The sequence below is a fragment of the Colobus angolensis genome, unplaced genomic scaffold (genome assembly GCF_000951035.1).
Source record: "Colobus angolensis palliatus isolate OR3802 unplaced genomic scaffold, Cang.pa_1.0 Scaffold23, whole genome shotgun sequence".
NCBI lineage: Eukaryota > Metazoa > Chordata > Mammalia > Primates > Cercopithecidae > Colobus > Colobus angolensis.
In genome coordinates this window covers 14,695,265-14,707,530 of record NW_012115488.1, presented here as the reverse complement: position 1 = coordinate 14,707,530, position 12,266 = coordinate 14,695,265, and the positions used below count along the sequence as shown (strand labels likewise).

At 38.4% G+C, this 12,266-nt stretch overlaps 1 protein-coding gene across 1 annotated transcript in view; it reads left to right on the top strand.

Annotated features, from left to right (window-relative positions):
* ELL2 (elongation factor, RNA polymerase II, 2) overlaps nt 1–12,266 on the top strand; it is a 76,936-nt gene that overhangs the window by 41,536 nt on the left and 23,134 nt on the right. The window contains exons 3-4 of the mRNA XM_011944289.1: nt 564–685; nt 6,245–6,408. Coding sequence (XP_011799679.1) covers nt 564–685; nt 6,245–6,408 — 286 coding nt within the window. The remainder of the gene's footprint in view (nt 1–563; nt 686–6,244; nt 6,409–12,266) is intronic.

Here is a 12,266-nt window from a genome sequence, read left to right as displayed (position 1 = left end):
CAGCAGTTTTTACCTGTGAATGTAATTATGGCATTAACCTTATGCTGTTACTCTTGTTCAAAAATACTGCTACAAGAAGCAGGAATTAAAATGAAACGTGTTTTTTTCTTAAAGGAGCCAAAGATTCGGATATGGACTCTATCTCAGAGACTGCTTCAATATATATGAGCTATTTAGAAGGGGGTCATGTAAGCCAGACAAAACTTGTATAGCTCAAAAGAGGAAGAGCTTTTTACAAATTCACTAATAACTCTTTCATAGGAACTGTAACCATTTGCTACTTTGAAATGAAAAGGGTTCCTCTTATAAACTAATAGAAACTACTGAGCAGAAGTGATTACTGACACTTAAAGGTAGAAAATGGAAATAAGAATCTGGTGAGTTATAGGCACATTTGCCAGATTCCTTGAATTGTTTGGTCATTTAAATGCTGTAAGGATGTATATATCAAAAGGGCTTCGGTCTAAAATGATTTTCACTAGAAAAACCAATAAGTCAGTCTTAAGACTTTTCTATGGCAAATTTATAATTTGAGGCATTTCTCTCTTTTCCCCCCATTTTAGCTTGTCAAAATTCCCAAAAATGATCCCCTCAATGAAGTTCATAACTTTAACTTCTATTTGTCAAATGTGGGCAAAGACAACCCTCAGGGCAGCTTTGACTGCATCCAGCAGACATTCTCCAGGTAGGTACTTTTCAAGGTACACCGAAGGGGAAAAATTTTTTATTTAAGATGGTTTTAGAAAATTAAACAATAAAGTACATAATAGTCATCCATAAATGTGTATTAAATTGAATTACAGAGCTCATTTATTTATCTGAAAAATATTAAGCACCTACTATATAATAGAAATTTCATTAGTAATGGGGATATAATCACAACAGTTCAAAGATTTTTGGTCTAATGGGGCTTTTAATGTACAGAAGATATTTTTTACCTATGAAAAATGCAGTTTTTAAAAACTAAAGGCAATTTGAGGGTTTTTTAAGAAACATTTAATTCATTGAATTTAAGCAAGAATCTTAAAGCATATTTGAGGCTCACACTCCAGAGTAAAGAAGTTAAAAATATCCATCTTGCATGCTTCTCTTCCTTCTTCCCTGTTCAAGCCATGTTCTAAGGTAGAAGGTAGATTTTTAAACATCTTTATTCTACAGCTGCATGGAAACTAGAAATTAACCCAGTAAAGCAGTCTCTTCTTAAAAAAAAAAAAAAGGAGGAAGGAAGACAAGAATGTACACACCCTGGGGTACCATGGAACGCTTATCTACTTAGATCCTCTGTAAACAATAAGCCACTTGTTTCACTCTTCATTGCTTTGGTTGTTTCTGATTAAAAAGGCCCTTGAGCAGAAGGAGTTTGTTCTGCCCCTGGATATAAGACAAGGGAGGTTAGGGTCTCTCTTATTTCCTCATCATGTAAGGCTTTGACATTAGCCCCAAGTATCCCTCTCTCTTACTTCCTCATCATGTAAGGCTTTGACATTAGCCCCAAGTATCCTTCTCTCTTACTTCCTCATCATGTAAGGCTTTGACATTAGCCCCAAGTACCCTAGACCAGCATATCTCTGTGACTTATCTGTGCAGTACTTGAAACTGTGTAAGTACTTGCTCAATGTGGAGGAAAAGAAGGAAAGTTATGTTTCCAGCAGGTACGGGAGGCAGAGATACAAAATAAGACACTGACAGAGTTTTACATTTATCCTCCCATTTAAGGTGACTAAGTAACTTTTTGTTAATCTGTCATTTTCCCCAAGTATATATTCAATTTGCTTTCTGAAAATTACTCACCTTCAAACTTAAATGTTTTGGCATAAATTGCTATATTGTAGATTACATAGACTCTTCTGTGCTGTCCACTGTGGTGGCCACTGGCCACATTGGCTATTTACATTTCACCTGATAAAAAATTAAATAAAATTTAAAATGTCATTACACAGTCACACTAACCACATTTTATGGTCTCAGTAGCTACATATGGCTATCATAGTGGACAGCACAGTTATATAACATTTTCACTCTTGCAAAATGTTCTATTGATCAGCACTATGATAGATTCTAGAATCACCAAGTATAAGGGTCCTTAGTGATTGTGTGAGTCAATCCCTTCATTTCACAGGTAACTAATCCCGAGTTACATAGCTGGTTAGTTAGTGGCTAGGCTAAATGAGAACTGAGTTCTTCTAACTCCCACCCCAGTATTGTTTATACACTACATGGTACACTGATTTTTAATTGTGGTGCTTGTCTCTAGATTGTTGTTTTATTATAGTGAGCACATTTTGATAACAAATTGAACAGTGTCCACTTAGGAATTTTATTAAGGAGCTTAATCCTCTCTTCAAAACCATTCATATCATCGTAAGTAATATGGCTTTACTGTTATATTATAAATACCCTGTGTGGTTATTTCTACCTTCCTTGTTTGGAAAAGGATTTAAGGTTACTTACAAAACTATATGTGATGCAGTAAGAGAATAGAAACACTTATTGTGAGAATATTGGGGCAAATGTATCCCAAATGTATCCCCTCTGTATAATCCAAGGTCCTTTATAAAATGAATGGTAAGGGTATAAATTGAAGTCTGCCACTAGGAAAACAAAAGCACTGGCTTTTGTTCTCACATTTTCACTTCGCAGCCTAGCAAGCTGACCTGTCTGTAATCTGGCTCCACCTTTTCCATTCAATTTGATTTCCATTTTCCTTATGGATCTTTTCTCTCTGACCACAGCGCATGCTCTTCAAGGTCAGAGGCTTTCTTACGCCCTTTTTCTAGTTTCACACTGCTGACTGAGCTCAAAATACATGCTTATTGACTCAACCTGGAGATAAAAGGGTAAAAACAGATGCTCAGTAAATAAATGTTCAACAAATACAAATTAGTCTTCTTATCTATATTTTTAAACTTCCTTGATTCTCACTTTTCTCCTATGTAAAATGAAATCAATCTCACAGTCAAAATTGCCTTTCAAAAATTCCTTAACTCTACTCATTTTCAGGCTTAGTGAAAAATATGTAGTCTGGGACCTATAGTGTATAATAATGCACACTTAATAAGCGAAGGAAACGGTGAGCTAGGCTAGAGAAAGACTAGGGGAACATTTATATACATTTGTCTAAAACATTTAAACTTTCAGGGTAACTCGGTTGAGAAGGGATGAGTGAATAATTCTAGAGAGTACCTTCTTGCCTACAGGGTTTAGCTCCATTTGTTTTGCATAAAGATCTGTTTTCTGACTTTGCATGAGTGGCGGTATCTTCAGCTTATTCTCACTATGTAAATTACTTAGTAAAAAATAGGAAGAGATGTTGAAATACCAACTTTCTGCCACCAGACCTTCATTCTATTGCAGTCATTTTCTCCCACTCTCCCTGCTCTCTCCCACTTCCTCTGAGGATGACCTTCTCCTCTCTCAGCATTCCTCTCTCAGTGGTTTTTTCCCCCCTTTGGCATGCAAACATGCTCAAATCTATCTTATTAAAAAAGAAAACAAAAAACAAAAACAACCTCTCTTACATTCACTTCTCAACCCAAAGTCTGGCTTCAGTGCCCACCATTCCACTGAAACTGCTTCCCCAAGGGAGCTGTGACCTCTCTGCCCCCAAAATCCAGTGGATGCGTTATTGGTTCCTTATTATTCTGGACTTGATGCCAGTGTTGCACACTGTTGACCACTCTCTCCTGCTTGAAGCCTCTGTTCCAGTGGCTTACGTTACATAGTACTCTTCTAGTTTCCTTCCTACCTCTATAGCTGTGACTTTTCAGTCTCATGTGGTCTTCTTTTCTTCCTTTTGCTTAAAACTAGTGTTCTTCACAGTTGCTTCCCTCCTGAGACCCCTTCTCTCCTCATTCCTTCAAAGTCTCCATCTCCAACACTGAACTTAATTTCTTTGTCCCAGGCCTATCTTCCAACCTGTCCATCATCTTGTGTTCAGTGTTTCAGGACATAGCAGCTTCCGTATACTTAGTAACCTGGGCATGATCTTTAACTTTTTTCCCCCACCTGCCTCTGACCGTGGCTAACTACTGACCAAGTTTTGTCAATTCCGCCTCCTCACTATCTATAGAAGCTGTGTACTACTATACATTCTCACTGCCCTACTCTGGTTCATGCCATCACTTGTTGCCTGTAATCCTTCAGTAGCATCCCAACTAGCCTCTCTGCTTTCCTTCTGGTGTCCCCCTTCCTCTCAATCTATCCTCCATCCAGATTGAGCTTTCTGCAATACAGATGAGTTATGTTCTCTCCCCTGATTTCAGCCTCTCGTTATCCTTTGGATAAGGTCCAAAACCTGTAACACATGACCCTCAGAGCCCTTTGTGATATATTTCTCATTCCCTCTTCAGCCTCAGCTCTGATTGTCCTTCCCAGTGTTCTTTGGACAATTTGAAAACCTTCTTTCTACTCTTCCTGGGCCTGCACAGATTAGTTGTCCTCCCGAAACATTTTCATTCTTCTTCCCCCTTGCCCAGTCATCTTTCTAGATCACCTCAGGCATCACTTTCTCTGGGAAGTCCAGGTGAGATTACCTTTCTGGGAGTCCTCTGCTCCCTGGAATTTGTCACACTGTGTTGTGATTTCCAGTTTGCCCATCCTTGTCACCCTTGAAGGAGGGACCACAACTGTTAGTTCCTGTCACAACCTCTGTGCCTCACACATTGCTAGGCATGCAGTCCCTGCCCAATGAATATTTATGAGATGAATTAACTGTTTTTTTTTTTTAAATACCATTTGTAAAGACAGTTATTAACAATTTATAAAGATTTTATCAGCCAGGTGCAGTGGCTCATGCCTGTAATACCAGCACTTTGGGAGACCAAGGCAAGTGTTCACGAGGTCAAGAGATCAAGACCATCCTGGCCAACATGGTGAAATCCTGTCTCTACTAAAAATACAAAAATTTGCTGGGCGTGGTGGCATGCGCCTGTAGTCCCAGCTACTTGGGAGGCTGAGGCAGGAGAATCACTTAAACCCAGGAGGCAGAGGTTGCAGTGAGCTGAGACTGCACCACTCCACTCCAGCCTAGCAACAGAGCGAGACTGTCTCAAAAGAAAAAAAAGAAAAAATTATCAACCCTTATTTCTTTGTATTATAACAAAGTTACTTATAATTAAGTTTGGAAATAGATGATCAGAGCTGTAGTGTCACTTTCATTAGTTTTATATTCCAGTTTGTTTTCAGGCCATAGCAATTTCTTTATAAAATACCAGTTATGACTGTGACTATGATCCCCCTAATATTAGCATGTTACTTTGAAACAGAGCCATCTTCTAGGTCCACGTTAATATTCATGATTATTTCAATAAAAGTTTTTTTTTTTTTTTTTTTTTTTTGGGATGGGGTCTTATTCTGTTGCCCATTCTAGAGTACAGTGGCGCCATCTCAGCTCACTGCAACCTTCACCTCCTGGGGTCAAGAGACTCTCCCACTTCAGTCTCCTGAATAGCTGGAACTTCAGGGACACACCACCACGCCCAGCTAGTTTTTGTAGAGATAGGGTTTCTCCGTGTTGCCCAGGCTGGTCTCAAACTCCTAAACTCAAGCAATCCACCTACCTTGGCCTCCCAAAGTGTTGGGATTACAGGCGTGAGCCACCGTGCCCCAACTGAAAAAAAAAATTATATAAAAATCATTTGCCCTGTGTTTTCTTCAACATTTGCTGTATAAGTAGGTCATCTTATATAGAGATTTAACAAAGTAAGTGCAAATTCTGCAAATTTTTAGGAACTTTTTGGACTAATAATATTAAAGTAAGCTTTAATGTTTGTCAGTATTTTAGCCTTAAAATACCCTATTTAAAATAAAGACTGTGTGGTGATTCCATTTCAGCTAATCAGTCCAAAGCATGTATATTGTGGCTTTACTAAAAGTAAACTTTTTAACTTTCCTCATATCAGTGTTAGATAATTCTTTAAAATAGTTAACAGTTAAATAAAAGAACTATAATGCCCATCGGAACTCTGGTCTCGCTCCAAATACTGATTTTTTTTCTTTTTCAAAATCTTATGGATTTGGTCTCTGAGAGCTCACTTCATCCATTATATAAAGAATATGAAAAAAAGTGACGTGAAGAGGAGTATCTTAGGTGTTTTAAATAACATTTGCATTTAAAAATTAATATTAGTTATTTTAGGATTGCAAACTTATTTGGGCTGCTGATTTTAGGATTATATAATTCTTGTTTGTCTTTATTGTACAAAATGAAGGTCATGTCTAACAAAGCCACTGACTTACTTGACAGCTCTGGAGCTTCCCAGCTCAATTGCCTGGGATTTATACAAGATAAAATTACAGTGTGTGCAACAAACGACTCATATCAGATGACACGAGAAAGAATGACCCAGGCAGAGGAGGAATCCCGCAACCGAAGCACAAAAGTTATCAAACCCGGTGGACCATATGTAGGTTTGTATAGATATCTTTCTTCCTCTTGCTGATTGATTGGAATAATTCAAGATCACCATAGGTAAATACCAGTAATATTAACTTAATGAAAACATAGAAACTAGTTTTCAGAACATTTTGGATAACATGGTGAGGAAAACAAAGTTATTTGTACTCTTCAGACTGCTGGTAAATTGAAGAGCATATTTTAAAGTTCTGTGACTTTCCTAAATCCTGAATCTTCTGTTGGCTACTCACTATTATTTTATAGTACTGGGATCTGGTCACATTACTGCGTGAAGTTGCAATCGTGGTACCGTTGTGTTTTCTTTGTCACTAGATGGTGTAATTTCAGTGATGGATACTATGGTTCTTGTTTTGCCTTTTTGTAGGGCTATTTTTATAGTAAAATCTATTAGAATTTATGGGTTGATAATCTCATTATTGAAGATTTTGCTTACATTTTCAGAGCATCTTTGTACAACAAGGATTTTTCATTACAAAAATATAAAATGTGCTTATAGCAAAGCACTACAACAGAGCATTAGAGTGATGTCTCTTTGGTGCCTCAGTTGTGACCCTTATCCTCATCTATCCGTTAATTAAGACCCTATCCAACCCCCATCACTTTTATCATTAGCTCACTCAAGTGTCTATCAGATTGAAGGGAAGTGAGACCAGACTTGCAAGATGAATCTCTCCTTTATGAGCAGTGACCTGAACAAACTTTAAGGAGTCAATTCATGGTGACTATTAACAGTAATAGAATTATCAAGAGTGAGGAGGAGGTCTTTGAGTCCTTGGTCAATTTAGTAACACAAGTCACTCTATAGTAAATGATGAAAGGATATTAATTTGGAAACTGAAACACTCACAGAAAGTCTCTTGAACAACCAAGTCCCTTAACTAGCATCTTTCCAATGTTTGGCTTCATTCTACTTCTGTTTTCCCATTACTGATCCAGCTACAGTACATTCAGCTTTGAGAAGCTCCTGTAGTGTCTTTAATAAGTACTTCTTTGGAACAAAGCCAGTGCTCCTGGAGCTTGGTGCTTAGCTTAGATACATTTAGTTTGGTTTAACAACAATTCATCCCCTTCCCAGATATCGGTACCCATGGGGCCTAGTTCCCTGCTCAATAAGTTACTAGCAATGAGACTTTTCACCTTCTCTTTCCTGCTTGAGTGAGGTGGCAACTTCCAGCCTCCCTTCTTTCTCCTTCATCCTCAAAAGTAACTTAATTAATTTTCTGGGCTAGTAGACTAAATCTCAAATTGTTTTTTAAAACACACAAGATCTACCACACTTACATTTAAGCACAAACTATGAATGATCTACCCCTGTTGCTTAGAAAATACCGTTTTCCAAGATGGAAACCACCCAGTACCACCATTTTATAAACAGTGAGGCAAATTGTTGTGTTTGACAAAGCAATAGAAGACTGAAACCATCAAAACAATTTTTTCCTTCCCAATATAACTAGCTGAAAAAACAAAAAACCCTCCCCTTGATTTATTCCAAAGCTTGAAAATCAGCAATGATGACTGCAGTTTTCCATTGAATGGTCCTTGGGTGTCGTCTGTGTTCATGTGTTTTTGTTTGTTTTCAAAGAGTCAGGTACAGTTTGTTTATAGCTTTACTCAACAGACTTCAACACCCAAAATCCCACAGTCCATATACTTCCTAATGTTACTGGGAATTTTAGAACTTGCAAAGTTTCTTATAGGTACTACAAATAATTTACATACATTTTGGAGGTGACCACAGGAAATTTGAGGTTATCAGAGTTTACATGTGAACCAAATTACACCTCCCCTCTCCTAAGAAAAGCTGGCCTCCCTCTATACACCCTCCTCCTCCCTGCAGAGGCCTGTGGCAATCTGCCAATCCGGACACTCTGTAGGCCTTTTCCTCTTTGCTTTGTCCTCAGTGTCCTAGCCACTCACCATCAGGGCAGTGTTCTTATGTGGTTATAAATCTTGTCATTAACCTTCTCAGCCTTTTATTCTCTAGGTCAAATAACCCCAGCTCCTTTTATCTTTTCTTAGTATGGCCTGTGTCCCAACCCTTTAATTATTGTATTGCTCTCCTCTGGACTGCCTCCAATTCTTCACCTCAGAGTTCAAAACTGGCCACACTACTCTTAAAAGTCTGAGCAAGGCTGGGCGCGATGCCTCACACCTGTAATCTCAGCACTTTGGGAGACCGAAGCGGGCGGATCATGAGGTCAAACGATCGAGACCATCCTGGCCAACATGGTGAAACCCTGTCTCTACTAAAAATACAAAAATAAATTAATTGGGCATGATGGTGCACACCTGTAATCTCAGCTAAGTGGGAGGCTAAGGCAGGAGTATTGCTTGAATCCAGGAGGCGGAGGTTACAGTGAGCCAAGATCGTGCCCCTGCACTCCAACCTGGTGACAGAGCGAGACTCCGTCTCAAAAAAAAAAGAAAAAAAAAGTGATCATTTCTGAATAAAGGGGAGCAATGGATTCAAGTATCCGGATTGGCTTTTTTTGTTGTCTGTTTTGATTTTTTTTTACTGTGTTTTGTTTGTTAGGTCATGTTTTGATCTTTTTCTTTTAACCTTATCCATTGCTAGCCCTTTCCCATATATTGTTTTCCTTCCAGGCAGCTCAGTCTGTATCTTCCTGCCTCTTTCAGTGTCTTAAAACTGTCTGATTCATTCATTTCTTTAAAATATCAATCACCCTTCAATACTAATAAAACCCAGCACTTACTGAGTGCTTGCTGTGCACAAGGCACTGGTTAGCACTCACATGTAGCTGCTCATTGGAATCTCATAATCACCCTATGAAGAATGTTATGCTTCTTTCTGTATTTTACATACCAAATTGTTGGTATCAGCAAATAGCAAATTATATGAGTATGATCTCATTAACAAGTTTTGTGCTTTTCTTAAAGACAGTAAGATATACCCCTTTAATTAATAATAGACTATATCACATAAAATGACACCAAAAGTTCACCTATGCCAGCTTAGAGGTACCTGCAGGACAAGGTTTCTTTCAACAATGTAAGCCTGGGTAGAAGACCAATGAGAATAATGCTGACCCCACTGTGGCATGGTGGTAGCATGATGCCACCTGACAGCTAGACTAGGGAGGAAGGCCAGTTCGAGGCAGTGAAGACTGTGTTCCTAGGTGTCACCTGGCCTAATCACCCAGGAATATGAGTTTCTGCAACCCTCTTGTGGGCAGAAGAAACCAAAACCTATTTGCCTAGAGAGAAGCAGGAAAGGCTTTAATGTAGAAAACATTATCTTCCAGTAATATTTTTACTTGTAGTCATGACATTTATGTCAGTGGTAAACTATGTTGTATTGTTATAATTCCTCTCCTTTGTTAAAAAAAAAAATCACTAATCACCACTGCTTCTAGTTCACCAATATTTTAAGTCTGCTCACTGACTTCTGCCTAAATTCTGGAAGTGTCTTAAATTATGAATTTTTATATGTACTAATACTTGTTTAGGTATACAAAATAACCAGTCTAATTTCTAGGATTCTGTTTCCAATTTTTCCAACTTCCAGCCCAATTTTTTTCAAAAAAATTGAAAATTATTTTTTCAATTTCTACCCTTTGTGAACAAACCTCCTTATTTTTGATGACAGACAAATCATTTAACATCTTACTTTTCTCAATATTACAAAAAAAAAAAAGGTGGGTATTTGAACTAGACAAGATCTAAAGTCCTTTATAGTGCTAACATTTTGTGAATGTTCAGTATATATATTTTGGTAGTAAACTTTTTGAAAAAGTAGTCACAAATGCCAAGTAGTGGAGATTTCCTTTGCAATGGCTTATGTAGTTAACCGTGACAGAGTCATGTCATTGTCATAAGCCTGCAGATGTTTTTAAAGCCTTGGGTCTGTGTTGCCAGGGCTTCTGGTCAGGTTCCACAGAATGGAAAAACAACTGCAGAAGGTGGCTGCAGTCCCTTCTCGCTTTGTGATGGACGTTTTAACACCTTCCTTTCAGACTGTTTACTCAGAGCCATTAGACTGAGGGGTAAATACTTTTGCCATCTTTATTAAATGAAGAAGCTAGAATTGGACTCCTTGTTATGAAACAACAATTTAGTTGTAGTCCCAGATTACACAGCCCTGCCGGAGCCACTGCTACTGTTTATATAAAGAGCCCAGGGAATTGATTAGCATTTGGGTCTGGGAAGAGAATTAGGTTCTCCTATAGGTTTTATTAAAATGACTTTTTCTGAGATAAATATAAAAAATAAATCCTTTCTTCTGCCCACTTGGAACCTGACATTTTCTTGCTTTACTTTTTCATTTTTCCTTTTAGCATCTCAATTCTGTAAGTACCTTTGTCATGGATGTTTTCTTCATCTGTAGCCTGTCTTTCCTTAAACCAGAGGATTCCTTCCTTGTTGAACAGGCACAGAAGAGATAGGGAGGTAGTTGACAAGTGATCTTTGAGTGTCATTCAGTGGTCCAGTGTGGCTGAGTTGTTATTTCAAGTATTTGAATGAAATATGAGGTACCCCTAACTAGCTGTCTAAAAGAAAAATGAGGTAAAGGACAAAGTGAGTGTTTTGGGAGTAGGGGATTCATGGGGAGGTAACAGTCTAGCAATGGGCCCCAAGTAAGACTCCAGTTCTGTCTTCTCTGGATCAGGCTCTTACTTTCTTGCCAAACATCATACTTACATCCCTTTTAAGGGCAAAGTTAGCCTCCCTCATTTGTTTTCTCCATACCTGCTCTGGGGAAGCATGGGCATAAACCCAGTAGACCTTGGAGACCTCCTGAGACAAGGATCAGAGGTGAATCAGAGGTACAGAGGAGGCAGGGCACCTGAAAAAGTACTGTTACTTTTTTCTCTTTTTACTTTTATTTGCCTTGCCACTTGAATTCATCCTAAATGACCAGTCCTAGTGTGTGTAGCTTAGCTAACAAACAAAAAAATTCTCTGCCCATCCCCCTTCCCAGACAGAAAGAAGGGCTTCCCAGTTAGCTTGGTTTGGGGAAGAGTTAAACAAACTTCTTTTTTGCAAGACTTGTTAAGGGGGAGGGAGTGTGGAATTTATAGCATTTTCTAAACTTGTGACCTTGACTCTATTTTTAAAAAATAGTATTCCTTAAAATTTTAATAGGAAATAATATTTGTTAACGCTGTTGCAACTGGGAAATGCTGGATTACATGGTTTCGCCTTGCCACATTAGAAATTTCAGTGTGTATTCACAGTCTGGCAGCCTGGCAATGTGGGGAAGTATGGCCTGTGTTGATTCCTGCTCCTCTGCTTACTTGCTCTCTTGCTGTCATTCATTTAGTCATCAAATACTGATTCAAGGTATGCTAGTGGACAAAGCAGCCACTGCCCTGCCCTCATAGAGTTTATAGCCTAACACAAAGCAACAGCAAACATTAGGTATTTGTTCATAAAACCTTTCCCACAAAGACTTACAGGCAGGAAAATTAGGTATTAATCAAATCACAGAACCTCCCAAATGCTAAGTGAGGACTTTACCCTTTGAGCATATCCCATTAAAAGCCTCAGTTTTCTCATCTGTGAAAGGGGACGATACCTGCCTTTTCAGGTTATTGTGAGACCTAATGAGATAATATGTATGCAGCTCTTAGCACAGTGTCCCCCACATAATTGGTGCATAGGTATCCAGCTGACGTTGATCCAGCTGTCTCTAATTGAAGAAAAATACAGAAACCCCAATCTAAATCTATCTCTAAAACTCTAATTATAACTTAAGTTTTTCTTATCATTAGGCAGTGTCCCCTTAATGCTGAGTTCCTTAGTAGTGTAATAGTTTGATATTTGCAATTGGTTTTGTACAGATAGTAAAGAAACATACCAGCCAATAGAGGTTTCAGGTTGAAAGCATTCA